This window comes from Diabrotica virgifera, chromosome 1 (assembly GCF_917563875.1).
Source record: "Diabrotica virgifera virgifera chromosome 1, PGI_DIABVI_V3a".
NCBI classification, from domain to species: Eukaryota; Metazoa; Arthropoda; class Insecta; order Coleoptera; family Chrysomelidae; genus Diabrotica; species Diabrotica virgifera.
In genome coordinates this window covers 192,241,720-192,263,991 of record NC_065443.1, presented here as the reverse complement: position 1 = coordinate 192,263,991, position 22,272 = coordinate 192,241,720, and the positions used below count along the sequence as shown (strand labels likewise).

The window sequence follows — 22,272 nt, the reverse complement described above, 5'->3', positions numbered from 1 at the left end:
TGTTATGTGATTTCCACATTGCATCTCTCCTTTTAAAAATTAATTGCTCACTGATTTGACAACCGATTTTGAAAAACTTTATATCGCTGGATAGGTAAACGACCGTTTTTTCAATTTACAAAAAATATAGTGGGTGTTTCAATAAAACAGGTCAACAACGTTTTTTCCAAAAATCCGCTATTTTCTATCTAAAAGCTATATAAAAAATTCAATCAATTCAAACAAAACTTTTACTAAGATAAAACATTTCAGTGAAAACCGCATATTTCTATCTTGTGTCGTTTAGAACTTATAGGCAGTTAAAATGGGGGAAATATAAGTGGACACCCGGTATTACCATAATCATTATACTATCAAATTTGAAAACTCTTATATAAATATGTTTTTTTATTTCTAAAGAAACATAATTATAAAAATTATTTTAAATAGGATACGTACAAGAAACTACTGTTAGTAAATATAATATTGCAAAATAAAACAACACAAATAAAATAAAAATAAAAATAACAATCCATATATCAGAAAAAGCTAATATTAGACCAATGAAAGTATTAAACACATTGTAAGATATTGATGTCTTCCTAATAAATCTGTTGCACGCCATCGGTTATAGTCTAAGAGCTAGTGAACCCTCCAACTAACGGTCGTTCTGTAAGGCTAGAAATTTGTCTAGTGATAATTCATAGCACACCAAGGCTAAAAACCATGACCTGGAGGGCATCAGCCGTGCACGTGTATCTACCAGGTGAATCGAAAAGTGCATAGTTTAGAGGTAAAATAAATTTTCTCCTGTAAGGTTTAAATTTAAGTATGTGTTTGAGTAAGTCATTTATAAGAAATGTGTGCAATGACAGGCGATTCTGAAGAGCATATAAGACCTTGCCAGGCGAGGGGAAAGATTAGGGGTTTTCCTAAAATTATTTTTTTTGCATCGAACAAATTTTTTTTAGGTTTTTTGAATAATTCCAAACAGAAAAGGTCTTTAGTGATTTTTCCCATAAGTTAATAGTTTTTGTTATATAAGCGATTGAAAATTTTGAAACTTGCGGAATCGGCCATTTTTAACCCTAAATCAGACAATCTAAAAATTTAAATGTTGCCAAAGTTGCTATTCTTTAAACATTGATTGATGAAATCCCGAAGAGTTTTTTGCAATAAAATATCGAAAACCCCTTCGTTTTTTTAATTGCTAATCAAGCGGGCGTGACACTGTAGTATAAGTGAGGACGTTTGAGTTTGCATAAACTCATTATCTCGGGAATGGGCAAATTTCAAGAGAAATCCTCACACAGGTCGATTTTTATTTTTGAATTAGGACTTTTTGGCATATATCTAATACTAGTGACGTCATCCATCTGGGCGTGAGGACGTAATCGATGATTTTTTTTAAATAAGAGTAGGGGTTATGTGATAGCTCATTTGAAAGTTTAATTTTCTATTCCGTAATATAAACATTAACATAATTATTTATACAGGGTGTACAAAAAAAATTTTTCTTCTATTTGTCAAATTTAATCAAATTTAATTTAATAAAAAAATTGTTTTTGTACACATTGCATAAATAATTATGTTAATGTTTATATTAATGAATAGAGAATTAAATAAGCTTTCAAATGAGCTATCACACAACCCATACTCTCATTTAAAAAAATCATCGATTACGTCATCACACCTAGATGAATGACGTCACTAGTATTATATATATGCCAAAAAGTTCTAATTTAAAAATAAAAATCTACCTGTCCGAGGGTTTCTCTTGAAATTTGACCATTCTCGAGATATTGATTTTATGCCAACTCAAACGTCCTCACTTATACTACAGTGTCGCGCTCGCTTGATTAGCAATTAAAAAACAAAGGGGTTTCCGATATTGTATTGCAAAAAACTCTTTGGGATTCCATCAATCAATGTTTAAAGAATATCTACCTATCTTGGCAACTTTGAAATTATTAGTTAATTCAAAAAACCTAAAAAAAATTTTTCGTTGCAAAAAAATAATTTTAGGAAAAACCCCTAATATTTCCTCTCGCCTGGCAAGGTCTTATGCTCTTCAGAATCGCCTGTCATTGTACACATTTCTTCTAAATTACTTACTCAAACACATACTTAAATTTAAACCTTACAGGAGAAAGTTTATTTTACCCCTAAACTATGCACTTTTCGATTCACCTGGCAGATACACGTGCACGGCTGATGCCTGCCAGGTCATGGTTTTTACCCTTGGTGTGCTATGAACTATCGCTAGACAAATTTTTAGCCTTACAGGACGACCGTTAGTCGGAGGGTTCACCAGCTCTTAGACTATTAGTTGTCCAATTTGACGTTGTCATTTCCGCACAGCATTATCCACATTATCGGGTAGTAGAGAATATAAAAAATTAAGAAAGAATGATAAATATTGCAAGTTTATTATTTTTAATTCATCTAGGTAGATACAACATGAAAAATTTCACCACAAAAAAATTAAATACTACAATGAAGCATTTGTAGTATAAATGTTAACTTTAAAGATAAGTGTTAACGCTTTTAAGTCCGCTCACACGGCTCCCGTGTTCGCACTGTTATCAATCTGCTGCCACCGACACGGCTACCGTGTTTACATTTCAACAATTTTCCAATCAATGGGCAATGCATGAGACGAATATCTAATATTGGCCCGAGCCGAAAGTATGTGAAAGCTTGGCAAAATATTCATAATGAATAACAACTAGTACTCGATTATAAATTAATGCATTTTTAAGGGATTTCATTTTTTTGAGATTAATAGTCATGATCATCCGTTGGTGTAACAGCTCATTATGAGCCAAAGTCTTTTTAGAAAAGTTCTTCATTCCTTTCTCTACATATTAATTATTCTTTATTAGTTAACTCAAATCGATTCTTGGTCTTCTTCTTCTTCTTCTTCTTCTTCTTCTTCTTCTTCTTCTTCTTCTTTTTCTTCTCCTTCTTCTCAAATTAGGCGACTCGGTACCCTCTGTCACTTGCTCGTAACGCCTCGGTACCATACCTTGTTTTTTTCTCTAATGAGTCCTGTGGCCCCAAAGAAAGCCTACAGTTTTCTAAATTGGTAGTTTGATGATCTTTTCTGGTTCAAACCTAACTTGACCAGTAAATTCCTGCCTCACATCACGTATCACATTGGAATGGCATAAGATGTGTATTTTCTTCCGTTTTGCACTTTCTGCATCACGGTTTATTCACCTTACCTAGTTTATATAGGTCGTTTTAGGGTATCTAACAGGGCGATAACAGGTCGTATACAGGGTGTATAATATAACAGTGGTCAACATTAACGTTTCTATTTTAAATACAATATCTCAGGATTGCCCGATCCCGAGGGGGTTGACAAATCACAGATGTATGTACCGTAGAAATGTGTCCCGCTTAAAAATTGACCTGTCTCGGCATCTCCTTAACACTAGAAAGTCTGGCTTAGCATACCTACCTAGAAAGCCCGAAGGGATCATTTTGGCCCAACGTTCTTTAATTAATTAAAACTCAGTTTAAAGAAATTATATCTACTCTAGACTGTAGAACCTGATTTTATTTTTTACCTTCATTGTTTAACATATTCGCTGCCTATCAAAAACATTCGGAACACCATACAGTTTGCAGTTTTTGATATTTGCCACACATTGCCTTGTTACAACCGTGGCAATGATTGGAAGTATGATTTCCTTTACAAAATATTTTCAACTGATATTTTTTCGTTTTTGGATAGTAACAGTGATAGTTTTGGTAGACCTAGTGTTGCTAGGCGTAGCTTCAGATTTCGGCAGACAAGGTATGGGGCCCATAATTCTTCACATAGCCGAAGAATAAACTTTCGAAGACTGAGTCTACTTCCAGTTATTTCTTTATAAATAATCCATGCATTTATTGCTTCCAAGAAAAGAGTATGATAAAACACGTACATAGGCCATCGTCTTGAAGTTACTTTTGTAGTATAAAGACGCATCATTTGGTCCTCTACAGTCTACACCAACAATTGCATCTTTGTGTTCACTTGTGTTCACCAACAATTGTATCTTTATTACGTAGATGATCAGTACCCGTACAAGGGTAACCATTTAAAATAAACATACATACATAAATATAATTTTACCCATTCGACAGGAATTTGAAAGAATGGATCGTCGAATTTCCCAGAAAACGATAATAACTTACACAGGGCCAATTTGGCCCCTTTAGACTTCTATGGTAGGTTTGTTAAAAAACCATTTAATAAATTTAGTAAACAAGATTTTTTGTGTTAAATAAGGCTTTGTATCAAAATATTAAGAGTCATAAAATATTAAAATATTATTGCCTCAAATAAAAAAACTACAATAACTTTAATTCGCAATCCCTCCGACTTTCTAGTGTTAAAGTCTAATAAATACTGCCAAATATCGAGGTGGACTGTTTTCTTTGGCCCACTCTTAATATTACTATAATACTCGTATGTTCATACGTAAAATTCTTTACTACTCGATAAATTCACTTTTTAACAATTTGATTCAGAGTGTTTATTATGTGAAAATAGTGTGTTTATTACTTTTCATCTGAAACTTTTTTAGTAAATTTTGCATTCTTAACAGTGTATTTGAATTGAGTATATGTGTATAATATTTGTACAAATTGCAAGCGACAATTTTCAAATTTTTTTACTGAAAACTTTATTTTGAAAATTTATTTTAATACTTCTTTAGGCACTCCTTCACCTAAAAAGAAGAGAAATAATTCAACCCCCACCAAGAAAAACATTGCCGACAAGAGACAAATTCTTCAACAATTAGTCTCCCCCAAACCGAACACGAAAAAAGTAAGTTTGGGGGAGCTAATTCAGTTGAGTGAAATGAAACCAGACACTGATATCAAGGGCGAAAACGGAAAACAGACAGAAACTAAGTTTGGAGGCTCCAGTGCCCAAGCAGCCCTTATCGATCCCAAGCTGGAGAAGAAAGTCACGTTTGCTAGGTTACTTAATAAGGTTTCAGCAGAAATGAGCTCTGGTAGCGAAGTTGAACTTGGTATTATGCAAACCAACCGCTTGGGATGTATGTTTGCAAGGCCAGCCAGTACCCCGCCATCTCCTAGCGTGGACGCCAGGTCTCCAAACAGCACATCCAGCAACCAAGGTAGTGACTCGTTCACCAGCTCAGATCTAGCTATTCCCAGTGCTTTGAGTACAAGTATTTCAGATTTGCTGATCAACAGGAGACACAACCGACTGCCAAATGGACGACAGAAGCCCGCTAGCGCTGATTCTATCCTAGCGATGTTCCGAAACTTTTCTGCTAGTTCTGCAGCGGCTAACTACCCATCATCTCTAAAGATCACGCCTTCAACTACGCCGACAGCTTCAAGTCCGCAGGATGACATTGTTGGAGACGACGACTCGTCCACTTCATCTATCCACACGCCAGTTTCCTTCTCCAGTGGAGCACCCGAGAGCCCGATCTTTCAGCGTCACGCTGGACAGGGTACAATTGAAGTGCCGGTGCTTGATCCGTTAAGCGCACATAAATCGTCCAGCATCGGTAGCAACTTGTTGCATCCACCAACTATCTTATTGGAAATACCAAGCACAATCAATAAGTGCCTTTCGCCTATTAGGGAATTGCCTACCCCACTACCCTCTCCCATGCCATCGCCAGCATTGACACCCATAGTTACTAGACGTAGCAATGCTTCATCCTCAATGGATGACGCTGAGCTTAGCGATGATAGGATATCAGTAGAAATACCGAATATTTCTATCAGCACCGATTTTGATGACGACGAAATCCACTGTCCTGATATTCCGATCGATCCCCAGGCTGAAGACGGGCTCATTCTGGAAGAAGCTGCAGCTCTACAACAATCTAATTTATATAGATTAAAAGTAAGTTTCCTCAAACTCGTATATGTTACATAGATTTCATTAGAATTTATATACTTTTTCTTAACGACTTCTTGGTTGTTAATTACCTGTAGTAGTTATCGAACATAAATACATAATCTGAGGTCAGTGCGTTCTCGTCGGAAAACTAATTTTAAAATTCATTGGAAATAAAGTCAAGAATATTTTTCGTTCTCTCTCTTTTTGTGTTCTTCCGATCGTGATAGCTTAATAATTCTCAGTCATTTTTTGCGAATATATTTTATAACACTTTTATAATTGCATTTTAGTACATATCAACTACCTATAGATTTCTAGCTGAATTATTTCACGAATGCTTGGGTTCATTGCTATGGTTTTATCCTCTATGAGTCAAACTAAGGTACATTAAGTAAAAAGGTAACGTCTGATCCAAAATTATTGTCACCATAGGCGGCTCTGAACAACAGAGATAGCTATACAATGCATGTCTATTCTTAATTAAGATATACTTCCCAGTTTATGTCAACTTTGCGGTGTACGTCAACTTAACAAGAAAAGTAAGGTTATATGAATAGATGTTGGTGGTGGACATATTATACAGCATTTTGTTTGATTTTATTTATTATTGTTACTGATAACTTTGTTAATTTTTTTTATTTTTGATTAAAGTTCTGAGTTAAAGGTTTCGACTGATTTTTTATGTTTTATAATGCTAATCAAAATGAATTGATAAACCAATGATATAAGACATACGTAATTTTTTGCACGGCTAGCTTTGATCCCAATAATTGTGGATCGCTCGTAACCATTATCTTACTTGAACATAATATTTCTACCCTTAAACGAACTGTTTTAACATGTTTTAACTTCATGAAGTAATTCGCCATTTTTTTGTCATCTTCGCCATTGTTGTCAATTATTGATTTGATATTTGTTTGGTCTTAGTTTTATCTTAGTTGATTCTGTTTCTTTGCAGAGGTAAAATGAAAACCGTTTTTTTATTTTTTAGAATCGACCACCTCCAATTGGCCAATCGCAAGAAAGAAGCAAACCAGCAATTACCATTACCATCGATCCCCCACCTTTAGTAATCCCAACCCTAACCGTTCAAACGCCATCACCAACAATTCCCAAACTGCCTTCACCGACTTTTCCCGGATCCCCTCCCCCACATAGAGCTTCTATACCGAATACTTCTTGTTTTCAATTTCCCTCTCCTAAACAGTCTCGAAAAATGCTGAAGGATTTTGACAAGCCTACATCGTTGGATCTACCCTGTGCTCCGCCAATGATTACCATTACGTGTAACATGAGCGAGATAGAATCAGATACAGAATCTATTTCACCGGCGGTAAAGTCATCTGCTGGTTTGGAAGGTCCTTCTGGGGGGATGACATACTTGAGTCCTTTTTCGATGAATCCAAGAGGAGAACATACTGCTTCTGAAAGTAATCTGAGTAGCTCTGGATACAGCTCTATGGCGAGTCCTGGTCCGTCAAGATGTAGCTCAAACAATCCCTTGTGTCCTACAGAAATGGATGATCAAGGGCCTGGTGGGTTTCACAGACGACAATCGCTAACACCAGTCTTAAAACTGAATCCTGGGACTTCTAACTCTTCGCAACAAGGAAACTCTGATGAACGACGTGGAAGATCTGATTCTGAGACTTTATCAGATGATCCGTTGGTAGAGTCCAACGATGAAGGAATAGGAACGGATCATATAGACGAAAAGATAGATGATGGTGATCTTAAAAGCGCCAAAGAGTTAGAGGTATTTATGGTTACAGAAGGGGAAACATGCAAGACTCTGCTTGATTTACCCATAGCGCCAGTTCCAAGAGTGGCTAAATGTCTTAGCTTAGAAGAAAATGTTGACAGACTGCTACCGCCTTTATCTTCTAGCAAAAATTCCCTACAATTGCCGTCAATAGTAGTGCAATGTGAATCACCGGGATGTGAAAAACATCTTAGTCCGATGAGTTCTAGAAGCGAGAGTCCTTTAAGCGATCGTACGTCTGGCTTAAGCCGATTTTCACCCCAATTTTACGGAAGACATAAAGACTTACTACCTTTCACCGACTCCGATGGCTTATATGATTTTCCTAGTTCGGATAAAGTGAACATCACTTCCTGTACGCACCATAAGAAACCCGGCAGAAAGAGAGAAAAGAAAGTACTGCGCAATTGCAAAACGCCTAGTCCCACAAAACATTCTCAATTAACTTTATATAGTCACTTAGATATACCTAATAAGGACTTATATAAAGTCCCTCCGCCTAGAAAGTTAAGTCCAAAACGTAGAATAAATCGTTCTCAGGTAGTTAGTTCATCTTCTAGTTCTGATAGTATTACTTCGACCAGTAAAGAAGTTAGGCTTTCCTCTTCGAGTCCAAGTCCAGATACTATCCGATGGTCATCACCTGTAGCATGGTTAGGAGAGAAATGTTCCAAGCCTACAGAAGAAATATCTCAGGTAAATGTGTTATATTTTTAACTCTTAATGTGTTTCATTTTCATTCATTTATGATGTGCATCAGAAATGATTTTTCGATACGATAGTTTTTTTGGCATTTAAAGTTGAATTTAACTAGTTAAAATCTAAAATTGTAACGTTTTCTGCTGATTTATTCGTTTGTTTCGTGTATTATCAAAAGGATTTGATTAAGTGTAAATATATACATATTTCCTATATTCTAAGAAATTCGAATTTTTAAATGAAGATTCTGTTGGGTCTTTTACTTTATACTAAAAATCACAATAAAGATGCACTAGATATAAATAAACTATAGTCCGTTCTTTAACGGTAAAATATTGCAAAACCTCTAAATTTTAAAGAACTGCTTGGATTGACATGAAATTTGGCATACACATAGCTAACAAGTCAAAGAAAAAAAGTGATATTGTGCCGATATGTGCTTTTGCCCTGGGAGTGGTTTTCACCCCCTTTTGTGGGTGAAAAAATATTCGTCCAAAAAAAGTCAGGAAATGGATAAACTGGCTAATTTTAAGTATCTTTTGTTCTATAGAGTTTTTCCACTGAGTCAATACTTTTCGAGTTATTTGGCAGTGAATATGTTCTTTTTTTCAACCAAATAACCACGCTTTAGACGGTTTTTCGCAAATAACTCAAATAGTGAGAATTTTGTCGAAAAAACATTCTTAGTAAAAATATAGCCTGTAAAAATTTTTAAAAAATGGTGTATATATCACGTCTCTACACCTAGTAGAAGCAGAGTTATAGCTAATGAAAAATAGGTTCATATTCGTCAAATTCCAAATGGAATACTATAACGTGAAATAACCAAAAATGAAGCATATTTCGGGGAAAACTCATTACAACTTATTTAAAGTGTTTAAAAAAAGCTTCATTTTTGTTTTATAACAAAAATTTCTAGCATCAAAATTAAACAAGTTACGCTCAAAATAAAGTTATTCCCTTTTGGTTTTGTTAAAAAAATCGAGAAAATCACCCCCTAATTAGTATTTTAAATGAACTTAATCGTTACGACTTCACAAGTTTCTTGACTCGTGCATATATTGTTTATATGATCTGTAAGTTTCATCGGTTTAAAGTCCTTATTATTGAAAGGGCTGTAGTTAAAAGGGGTTGAACGAGTCACTGATCACGAATGTATCAAATTTAGAAACAACAAATCTTAATCAATTTTTGTCTAACAGAAAAACAAAAAAATACATGATATTCAGAAAATCAAATCTGACTTTTTTTTTGTTTTTCGAGATTTTTGGTACCTCTAATCATTTTTAAGTTATTTTGAAAAAAAAACATATTTTTCAAAATTTAAATTTTTAAAAATTTTATTTTGAAACCAATTTTTTTCAAAAATAAGCACTTTGAATCGATGAAACTTACAGATCATATAAACACAACATAAGTAAAATATTTTGCGGAGCGGTAACGATTAATTTCATTTAAGTTGCTAATTAGGGGGTGGTCTTCCCGATTTTTTTTTGCAAAAACAAAAGGAACCAACTTTATTTTTGGCGTAACTTGCTTAAATTTAATGCTAGAAACTTTTTGTAAAAACAGAAATAAAGCTTTTTTTAAACACTTTAAAAAAGTTAAAATGGGTTTTCCCCAAAACGAGCTTAATTTTTTGGATATTTCACGTCGAAATATTCTATTTGAAATTTGGTGAGTATGAATCTATTTTTCATTGGCTATAACTCTGGTTCTACGAGATCTAGAGACCTACCGCGTACACCATTTTTTTTTACTTTTTTATAGGCTATATTTTTGGTAATAACGTTTTTTTCGACAAAATACTTACTCTTTGAGTTATTTGCAAAAATCCGCCTAAAAATGTGGTTACTTTGTTGAAAAATTAAAATATTTACTCGCAAATAACACGAAAAGTGTTGACTTGGCGAAAAAGCTCTATAGAACAAAAGGTACTTAAAATTAGTCAGTTTACCCATTTCCGGACTTATTTTGGACATATATTTTTTCACCCCCAAGAGGGGGTGAAAGTCATCCCCAGGGCAAAAGCACACATCGGCATAATATCACTTTTTTCTTTGACATGCAAGCTATATGTATGCCAAATTTCATGTCAATCCAAGCGGTTCTTTAAAATTTAGAGCAAAAACCGTGAAAGAATGGACTATAAGACAAATTAAATACGAGCACTCTCGAGTCATGAATTACCATGTATAAACATTGTAAATTATGATTTGGTATTTATAATGTATTGTTATGATCTACTTTTTATTACTTTAATATCACTTAATCTTTATTTGATTGCTCCAATTAATTATTTAATCACTTATCCAATTGTCGCAAATCATACAAAAAAAATTAATAAAAAATCTCAGGGTGCCTTTTTATATTACAAAAAAATATCTAAATTATCTTATGTTATACTTATCTTCTCTCGTGGTTTCAGTATCTCTTAGTTGGTTTTAATCGGGAAAAAATATTAGGAAAAGGAATTAAATAGAAATATAAAATAAGCATACAGAATTTTATTATCAAAATCAATACTCTAAAAATCGATCAAATTTAAAACCTGTGGACACAGCTGTCCGAATGAAATTTTTACCACTTAAATGTATTCTAGTTAAAAAAACAATTTATCGGTTTGTTCCCGATGACTCTGATAAAACAAGATAATCAAAAAATTTTAGGTATTCGCAAATTACCTATACTTCCTATTTACTTTTTGAAATATTGGAATCTTAATTCATATGCTTTTACTCAAAATTTTATTTTCCGGACATAAAAATATCTTTCACATAAATTGACTGACCTTTTGCTTCACTCACTCTGATGTCTTCTCTTGACCCAAAACAGCTCTCCCTCGTTGACTATGTTAGGCTACCCATCAAAGCCCTCTCCGTTCTCAAGCTTCAAATCTATCAGCATACCAGCACCAATTCTCCAACAAAGCACAAACTTCAAAAAATTCTCTCCTCTCCTTCTCACAATAATACAGAATCAAAGAGGTATTTCGTCTCAATTTGATCTGTTTTTCGTTCCACTTTTCAGCTCTATTCTCCACTATCAAAACACCCACTGGTACTTGCTATCTAACTATCCACGAAAACGTTGACTGCTCTTCAGCGATGAAATAACATAATGAATTCCTTTTTCCAAAACGATCTCAACATTCAAACAAAACTTTCCCCATTCCAAAGTGCCTAGCCAATCAGAAACATTTATCTCCCCACCTTCCTTTTTTTTATTCGACAAGAAACAGTCATTCTTTCAAAAATATTCCTACTCAAACTTATGACTTTTCGGAAATTATAATTATCTAAATATTCCTATCATTAAACAAACATATTTAAAATTCCAAACTTTCTTTACCTCAATTTCCTAAGAACTAATTACTGTGGCATGCATAACAAAACGCCGTTATAATCTGCAAATACCCTGAAAAATTATTGTCTTATTCATATCACTTTCTTTCTTAATGTGTTTTATTTTTCAGGGAAAAACTTACTAACGATAAATCACTTCTTAAAAACTACTTATAATAAATAGTTACAAATCAATATACAGGGTGGATCAAATTTATATGCCCGCGTTATATTAAAAAAATTTAAATTTTTATTATATCTTTGATTGATAGATTGATCCACAATAGTATATACATTGTAAATTATGATTTGGGAATACTCCTCGTAATATTCAAAGTGCTTTGGTTTGTTTATGTCTAGTGCATCGTTAATGTGATTGTGATTGTAGTACAGATTTATTTAAAACAGAATCAGTAAGGTCTTAAACAGAAAAGTGGCTCTGAACGGAGTTGCAATTAACAACGTATTAAGTCCATGTTATCCATGTTAGAGTTATATATTATGGACAGAGTAACAATTGGCAAATGACTTGATTCATTTCTTAAATTTTTACTAAATAAATCAGGTAGTCTTTTGACAAGGCGATCCAATACTGTATAAAATTAGAAAAAGTATCAACAAAATGTCGTACACAAATTTTAATTTGTATACGCTTACTCTGGTATGTACTATATACTATGTGGCAGAAATGAGAACACCCTCTTCTTCATTTTGTGTAGACATGACTGTGTTTGTTTTTCAAGTATACCTCCAGTAAACTATTGTTCCATCGTTTTCGTGGTCTTCCCACTGATCGTCTTCCTATTGGAGAACCTTCTCTCGCCGTCTTTACTACTATATTTCGCACACCAAGTTCAATGGTACCACAAGTGCAAAACACAATAATCTCGAAAAATGAGCAAAACGTTCTGTAGCAAACACGTTATGCCCTGTAAATAATTTATTTTGAGAATGGCTGGCTTCAAAATGACAAATTAGGTAGCAAATTATAAAGTTATTCGCTGGATCTTAAATAATTTATTAAAAATTAGACGTATTTAAATAGTATTTTGATAGTTATGGCGATATTGCATTGTGAAGAAAGTGATTTATAAAACGATACCTAAAAACTAGTTATTACAAATAATATTTATCTACTCTATCTCATATTATGTATAACTTTTTAGTTTGTGAAAATTGCAATTATAGATATCAGTGCGTGAAGGATTTAAAGTGTGCGTGAAGTAACAATATGTATTTTAAATGGGATTTACTTTTCGCACTGTTTTTGGCACACTTTCATATAATCTAATATCCTTAACTTTCGCGTTGTCATGGTGATGACATTGTCAGTAATAAATTACGACAAAAGTTTTGACAGTTTTGTTGTTTGAAAGAAGTTAGAATTTTTAAATGTCAAAGTTCTAAAAATTGTAGAATAGAAATGAATACCAGTGACGAAGAGTTACAGTTTTTTTATTTGTTTATCGTAGATAAAATATTGAATGAAACTGTGCGTTAAGTACTTTTTGCGAACTTACGCGATGTAGAGCACTCGCGCCGCTGTCGCTCGTCCTCTAAACATCGCGTGCGTTCACAAAAAGCATACTTCACGAACTGTTTCATAAATAACTATTTTATTGTTGTTATTACAAGTGTATACATCCATGTTTTTAATTAATATTAACCAAGTCTCTATAAAATTCATGATGAACAGGTCTGGTATTATTAAGTTTTTATCGCACAGTTCCAAAAGATGTTACTTGGTTTTTGCAGATATCGAGGGTGGCTTTATGTACGCTTTTTTTTTAAATCGATTACTGCCTCCGAAGTAGTTGAGTGCCCCATTGTGGTTCTTTTAAGATGAACCTCTTTTTTTTATTAACCCCACATTTATTACAATCTCTCTATACAATCTAAACCTAAATGTTTAGGTAGATAACAGACAATAAGTAATAGGACTGACAATAATTATCAATTACATGTAGGGAGGCATCCAGTGATGCACCCCTTTTTTAAAACTTAGCATACAACACTGACTATTTCTGACATAAACTTATACACATTAATTTAGTACCTATTGTTCACTTAACTCTAAGCCAAGCCGCACACGAAAGAAACATGAAACGAAAAACATGAAACGAAAAACATGTTTCATGAAATGAAAACACTGCTAAACAAATCTCAAAGTCCGCCTAAGGCAGGCCGCACATCAAAGAAACATGAAACGTAAATTACGTTTCATGGAAATAAACCACTTCTAAACAAATATATATCCGGCCATTTATGAAACTCTCCGAAAATAAAAATGTGTCATGAGCATGAATCACACTCGTTTCATTGGTAGGCGGACTTTGAGATTTGTTTAGCAGTGTTTTCTTTTCATGAAACATGTTTTTCGTTTCATGTTTCATGTTTTTTGTTTCATGTTTCTTTGGCTAACGGAACTTTTCGTTTTAACCTACGAACAGTACGCGGTTTATTCACTAAACTTTTTGCTAACACGTTTGGATGCACTTTAAGGTTCTCTGTATGTTTTTTCGCGCAGTTTTTGATGTCATCTTTGACGTATGGTATCCGGCGTCCCGATGAATGGCTTCATTGGTTATGAACCATGGAACTCCTAGTAGTGATCTCAATATTTTGGACTGAAATCTTTGTATGATTTCAATGTTGGAATGTGCGGCGGTTCCCCATAATTCTATTCCATAAGTCCACACTGGTTTTAGGATGGATTTGTAGATTAATATTTTATTTTCAGGTGATAGTTTTGGTTTTTTCCCAACAGCAAATGTATGGTTCTTAACTTATGACCCAGTTGTTTTCGCTTAGTAAATATATGCTTCCTCCAGTTTAATCTTCTGTCCAAGTACATACCTAGGTATTTGACTTCATTCCCTTGTGGGATTCCTTTACCGTTTAAGTATACAGCCGGATATGTTTCCCTACGCGTGGTAAATGTTAGGTGTAGCGATTTGTTTTCATTAATTTTGACTCTCCATTTTGTCATCCATTGTTGAATTTTATTTAGATTATTTTGTAAGATTTCTGAGGCTATTTTGGGATTTTTGTTCGATGATAGTATTGCTGTATCATCCGCAAATGTGGCTGTAGTGATATGTGTATCTGTCGGTAAGTCAGCAGTGAATATAAGGTATAATATAGGTTCTAGTACACTTCCTTGGGGTACCCCAGCGAGAATTTGTTGTATGTTTGTGTATTCATTCTCATACTTTACCTGGAAGTTTCTGTTGGTGATATAGGACTTTAAGAATATATAGTAATTTGTAGGTAAATTCTGTTTTAGTTTATATAATAGGCCTTTATGCCAGACTTTATCAAATGCCTGACTTACGTCCAGAAATACCGCCGAGTAGTACCTATTATTTTCAAAGTCCTCGTTGATTCTCTCTACAATTCTACGTACCTGTTGTATTGTTGAATGTTGTTTTATAAACCCAAATTGGTGTGGTGGTATTAGTTTTTTTGTTTTCTAGTATAGGCATTAGCTTAGTAAGTGTCAGCTTTTCAAAAACTTTGGATACCACTGGATGAAGACTAATAGGACGGTAGGACTGTACACTTTCTGCTTCTTTTCCTGGCTTTAGTATCATTGTTATTTGTGCTAGTTTCCATTGTGATGGGAAATGACCTTATCTCATTATAGAGTTAAATAACTGTGTCAGAAATTGGAAGCCTTTCTCTGGGAGTTGCTGAAGAGTTTTTCCCGTAATCAGGTCGTATCCTGGAGCGTTTTTTGGATCGATGTTGTATTGTATAATATTTTTTACCTCATTTTGTGTGAATCCCTTTTCAGGAAGTTCTAGTTGATAAGGTTTTGTGAGTATCGAAATAATTTCTTCTTCAGTTTATAGTGAGTAATTTTCCTCATTTGGTGTAAAGACTTTTTTAAGGTGTGTCGCAAATGTTTCGGCTTTTTCTAGTGGTCTTCTCGCCCATTGTCCTGTTTGTGTTATTAGTGGTGGGACTGTATAGTTCTGCCTTCGTAGAGTCCTTGTAGCCTTCCATAACGAGTAGTCAGTAGCTTGAGTTGCATCTAGTTTTTGTAGGTATTCCTGAAAGCTTGCATTTTTTTTCTGCTATTATCAATTTTTTTAGGTCTTTTTGTGCTTTATTGAGGTTTGCTTTATTTTGAGGTGATCTTGATAACTACCATTGTTTTCTGAGTCTTCTTTTCTCATTAATTTTTTCAAGTATTTTATTGGAACAGTTTTTGTTCATAGGTCGATTTGTAGGTAATGGTGTTGAGTTCCATGCTGCTTCCTGTAAAAATGTGTTAAAATGTTCTACTGCGTGTTCGATTTGTTTATCCGTCTTTAGTGGGATGTCTAAATTGATTTGATTATTTACTTGATATCGAAAATAACTCCAATATTTGTTTTGTTGTTGTGTGATATACAGCTCCTTTCTATTTTTGTTATGTTTTTGCTGACAGTTATGATAATAGGTGAATGGTCGGAGGATAAATCGTAACAATACTTTGGTTTAAAGTATTTTTCATTTATTCCTCTCACTATAGCAAAATCGAGGAGATCTGGAATTTTCGCAGGGTCTGTAGGCCAGCATGTTGGCTCCCTTGTGGTTACTAAGTTTAGATTATCTATTAGCATTTCTTTTTGTAGTTCACGACCTTTGGTATTAATAAGTCTAGATCCCCACATTAGATGTTTTGAATTATAGTCTCCGCCACAAATAAACCTAGGTCCCAGTGTGTCAAAGAAGGTTTAAAATTCTGGTTGTTTAATTGAATGTTTTGGTGGACAATATATAGCTGAAAAAGTTATAGGTCCTGTCCAGTCTTCTACATCTACATTTGTGGCCTGAATATGTGCTTTTTGATAGTGAGTTGTCTGGTAATGTTTGATGTTGTTTCTTATAATGATTGCTGTCCCACCATGTGCAGTTCCATCTGGATGTGTTGTGTGATATATTTTATAGTTGTGAAATTTTATGAAACTTTTTTTCGTGAAGTGTGTTTCTGAAATCAGTATTATGTCTAATTGATGATTAACTATAAATGCATACAACTCATGTTTGTGTTGTGTCAAGCCATTAGCATTCCATATGGCAAATTTTAGTGTATTAGCCATTAGTTCATTTTTGAAACAAGTGTTGTTAATAAGTTTAGCATGGTGTTCATTTGTTCTATAAACCCTTTCATCATATTCTTTAACTCCTGCATGTCATTTGCCTGAGTGACCATTGTAATACCTTGTTGGTTGGTATTTACCATTTGAGCATATTATGTAGGTCTTTGTGTTGTACTTATATTTGTTGTAGCTACTGGTAGCTGTTGGTTTTGTAGTTGATTCGGTAACTCTTTCTTTCTTAAGGTTGGAAATCTTGCTTCTTGCAGTTGTTTATGTACACTACATCCTCTGTAATTCGCTGGGTGGTCATTACCTCTATGAACCTCTTTAAACTCGTTGGCATTATAATCTGTTTTATAGAAGAAAGAGGCAGAATTGCTTTTGTCAACTTTAATAATTTGGACATCATTCCAGACTACCTTTTCATCTTTTGTATTCTTTGTAAAGTTTCTTCCAATTTTTGAACTGAGATCTTTAAAGTCATAAAAGTCTTCTGTTGACATTTTCTTTACATTGCCGATTTTCTTCTTTTTTTGCAGACCTTATGATAACAGGCCATTGGACAGGCACATAAATGGGACCTGTTTTAAGTATTCTCTTCTTTTGAATCTCAATAGTTGCGTGCATGGTGTCCCCTTCATTTTGGGTATGTCCCACTGTTAAAAATTTGTGTGTGATTGATTTAATATTAATTTTTGCAATTTCATTGAGATACATAGTATATATTTTACAATATAATTATAATTTGCAATAGTATTTATTTTATACAACTATAAATTTATTTTTTTTTTATTTTGCCCAACACAATTGTCGCTATAAAATATGACGTCTTTATTATTACAATGAGTTAAAAGATAATCAAACAGACACGTAACTATTTCGTTTGAGCCGCGGTTAGCAATAGCTTCGTGGCAAAAATTACAGTAACCACTCTTTTGTACCATCTGAAAAATTGTAAAGTTGAAGCAGTACAGGCGGCATTTATAGTAGAAGCCTGAAATATCTCCACAATGTGTTGGAAGGACCGTGTGTAACTAAATCAAAACAACGTTGATTACTTGTGCATAAATAATTGGAACTGATAAAATTATAAAATCGTACCGCTGACCAAACAATTTTTGCAGTTGTGGCCGTATTGAATTACATCGGTTTTGTTGTCGCGGTGTGTATTATCGCCACATCTCCCAATTATGGCCAAATTGCATTTTCAAAACCGTCCAAAAACCCAGTGAAATAACGAAGTATCTTACTTTATACTTTTCCAAAACAATATTTTAGTTCAGGCTGTATTGCATTAGATGGGGCATTATATAGCCAATCTTTTACAGCCTTAACTCAAAATTCGAATTTTTTGCAGTTGTAGCACCATTGAAGAAGGTGTCCGATTTGTTGTCATTTGGCTTATGTGATCGTTCCGTTGTACTCTTCTATGTCTTACCCAGTCCTTGAAATTCTCCATTTTGCATCTCCATCGTATATCTGTACTTGAAGATCTGCTCTATAGTGCCATACCATCGATTTTTTTTAAGTTTTTTATCGCTGCTTGTTATAGCATTCTTTTGTCCTCTCTGTCAGGTCGTGTTTCTGCCGCATATGCCATTATTGGTCTTATGACTTTCATTCCTTGTCGAATCCCTACTTTTATTTATCAATATTGTTTTAATAATGCATATTGTGGCTTTGTTTGCTTTATTCACTTAATCATCGATCCACCTCTGTTTCGGTCTTTCGGTGGTTACATAATGTGATATTTAAACTCATATCATCCGTTTCTATTATAATATGACCCTCATCTGCTCGAGCAGATTTGATGTTATAACCATTTATTTTGATCTCTTTTGGGGAAATTAACATGTTAAATACCCTGGCGGTTAAATGAAATTGGTGCACCATATGTTATACATCATCTTAATTTTTAAAAGTTAGTATTGCTTCGTCTGCATTGCAGATTATTTTCAGTTGACTTTTTCGCAGTTTTTCTTTTCTCGTTATTAATTTTTCTATTATTTCAAACATAATCGAAATGAACAATAGAAGGCTCACAGAATCCCCCTGTTTCCAGCTTCACCTGTACCAGTGAGTTCTTCTTCTACTTTTACCTTTATTCTACAGGGTGATTGATTAGTGGGGTGAAGCTCAATAGGTCCGCTATAGTAATAGATAGCAATAGAAAAAGTCGAAAAGAATGTGCCTTACAGAGTAGACGTGGTTTTGCGGTGCTGCGATTAAGTATTGGAATATGTGGTAAACGTGCACGTATAATTTTGAAAATTTGTCTGTAAGTGGAAGTTATTACCACGGACGTAAATACATAGATACATAGAAATATTTTTAGCTGATTTTTAGCTGATTTGCAGTAAGTTTTTATAAAGTTTGTTTTGTTAAAATGGGTATAGATGGTAATAGAAGTCAAAGTGGCAAGGGAGAGGATGCATTGCACTCAGTAGTTAAAGACCTTGTTGTTAAATTGTGCACAGCAGATGAGTTTATCCTCAAGCTTACCGAAACTATAACTGGGATTATCGAAGAGAAATATAACGAAAAAATTGCCAAACTTGAAGAAGAAAATCAAAGTATTGTTAGAAAACTTCAGCAGCAGGAAGAGACAATCAAATCTCTTGTTAATCACCAAAAGAAACAGGAACAAATGGGGAGAAGCACCAACCTTAGAATTTATGGAGTTCCTGAACCATCGGGTCCTGAAAATTTGTCTAAAACTATGCTTGCTATATTTACAACTACAATGCATCTGGAATTAGAGGAAAGAAGTATAGAGTTCTGCTATCGACTGAACAAGAAAGAAACCCACAAAAGTAGACCAGTTTTGGTGAAATTTTCCTCAAATTATTATAAAAATGTTGTTTACAAAAATAAAAGGTCACTGAAGTCTACAAATATAATAATTCGAGAGGATTTAACGAGAGAGCAGCTAAATATTGTAACGGAGGCAGTGAAAAAAATTAATGGTTCAGGTGTGGTTTGGACAAATTATGGTCAAGTTTACGTCAAACTGAATGGTCAACAAAATGGTAGAAGAATCAGCTCACTGGAGGATGTCGCTAAACTACTTACTTAGTATATAATGTATTATTATTATTCTCTATTTAATGGCTTTTGAAATTAACAGATAGAATCATGATGTTTGTTATTTTTATCTTTTACGAGCATAACAATGTTAAGGATTATATTTGCAGCATTTGACCAATTGAGTTGTTCCCGTTACTAGATTTTTATCTAGGTGGAACAAAAACTACAAGAACTATAATTTTTTGTTTAAGTTAGATATCGTTTGTTTTGGTATTGTTTTAATTTCAAACTCGAGCATTTAAATTGTTTAAAATAAAACAAAATGTTTAAAGTAGGTTGCTGTAATGCAAGATCATTAGTACCTTCATTGCAAAATATTAAACAAATAGTTTCGGATAATTCTTTAGATATTCTTTTAATATGTGAAACATGGTTGAAATATAGTATTGTTGATGACCAATTAAATTTTAATAATTATAAATTATACCGGGCGGATAGAAATTGCAGAGGTAAAGGAATATGTATATATGTTGGAGATGGATTGCGTTGTGAACCACTTATAAGTAGGCAGGATTATATCTGGGAACAGTTATGGATTAAAATTACGGTTCATAAAAAAACATTTGGAATAGGTGTAATATATAGACCTCATGAAAAAAATTTAAATTCTTTTCTGGATGAGTTTGAAAATAGTCTAATTGATATTGGACCAACTGTAGATGAAATAATTTGTATGGGTGATTTTAATTTAGACTTGTTTGACTATGAAAATAGTAGTGTTAAGAATTTTTATTCAATTTTAGAATCACTGAATTATTGTCAATTGATAGACGTTCCTACTAGAGTCACTGCTACATCTGCAACACTTCTAGATTATGTAATAGTACAAAAAGGAGCTGCAGTGGAGGGGGGTGTCATACATCATAACATCTCAGATCACTCTATTGTTTATTGTAAGGTAAATGTAGGTGGTACATCGCAACAATCTAAAATGTGTACATATAGAAGCTTTAAAAATTTTAATCAAGAATCCTTTCAGGCTGATTTGTTTAATACTTCATTTTTCAGAATATATGACCAGGAAAATATTGATGCAAAAATATCGTACTTAGTTAATTGCTTAAATAATTTATTTGATAGATATATTCCCATAGTTACCTCTAGAGTCACTAAAGCCAGAGCACCATGGATGACATATGTCATCAAAATTATGATGAACGAGAGGGACAAAGCTTTAAGCAAATTTAAAAGGACTAGATTACAGAGACATTTAGATTTTTATAGACAAATGCGTAACTTTACTAATCAGGCTATTGAGAGAGAAAAAAAGGCATACTTTATACATCAATTCAATAATAATTCATCAAAAGAAATGTGGAAGACACTAAAGTTGAATAAATTTCTTCCCGATAAAAATAAAAATATTCCAGAGGATTTAAAAAAGCCTAACGATCTAAATAATTTTTTTATAAAATCTGTTCCTAATAAAAAACCACCCCAACATCTTTTAAATTTTTATAATAATAATAGATTACTCAATGAAAATTTTAAATTTAAGGAAATTAATGACTTTTGTTTTTAAGACCATATCAGATATAAAAACGAATGCGAGAGGGTGTGATGGTATAAATATTAAATTAATTAAACTTTGTTGTCCTCATATCGTACCTTACATTACACATATTATAAATTATTGTTTAACAGAGAATGTCTGTCCGGCGATGTGGAAGAGGGCAGTTGTGAGGGTATTGCCGAAGAAACAAAATCCAAAAGAAATGAAAGACTTGCGAGGTATCAGTATTTTACCTACTTTATCCAAAGTATTGGAAAGAGCTATGGAAATTCAAATAAAGGAATATATACAAAAATTTTCTCTTTTACCTGACGTTCAATCTGGATTTCGCAAAGGCTTTAGTTGCACAACTGCACTTTTGCATATTGTCGATGACATACTTACGGCTATAGATGACAGAAAATGTACTATATTGATTTTATTAGATTTTAGCAGAGCTTTTGACACTATTAACCATGAATTAATGATAAGCATTTTAAAGTATTTAGGATTTTCCTATGATGCGTTGTTACTTATAATAAGCTATTTGGAAGGGCGACAACAGCATGTTAATATAGAAGGTCAAAATTCAAACTCTTTGAATATTAATTCAGGAGTTCCACAAGGCTCAATATTGGGTCCTTTATTATTTTCTCTATATACTTCTAATCTTCTCTCTAAGCTTCAGTCATGCCAAGCTCATTTATATGCTGATGACACTCAGCTCTACTACAGTTTCCCAATCGAAAATTTAAAAAACGCTAATGATCTGATTAATGCCGATTTAAAAAGATTTGTAGAAGCTGCTTTAAACCATTGCCTATGCATCAATTCCAGTAAATCAAACATATTAATATTTGGGCCAAAAAATCAAAGGGAATTAGTTTTACCATCAATCCAAATCCAAATTCAGGATTCAATTCTTGATGTTGTTG

The 22,272-nt window shown here is 33.5% G+C and overlaps 1 protein-coding gene across 1 annotated transcript in view; it reads left to right on the top strand.

Moving 5' to 3' along the window:
* Positions 1–22,272, top strand: part of LOC114331463 (uncharacterized) — a 195,105-nt gene that overhangs the window by 145,441 nt on the left and 27,392 nt on the right. The window contains exons 9-10 of the mRNA XM_050661799.1: positions 4,692–5,866; positions 6,855–8,321. Coding sequence (XP_050517756.1) covers positions 4,692–5,866; positions 6,855–8,321 — 2,642 coding nt within the window. The remainder of the gene's footprint in view (positions 1–4,691; positions 5,867–6,854; positions 8,322–22,272) is intronic.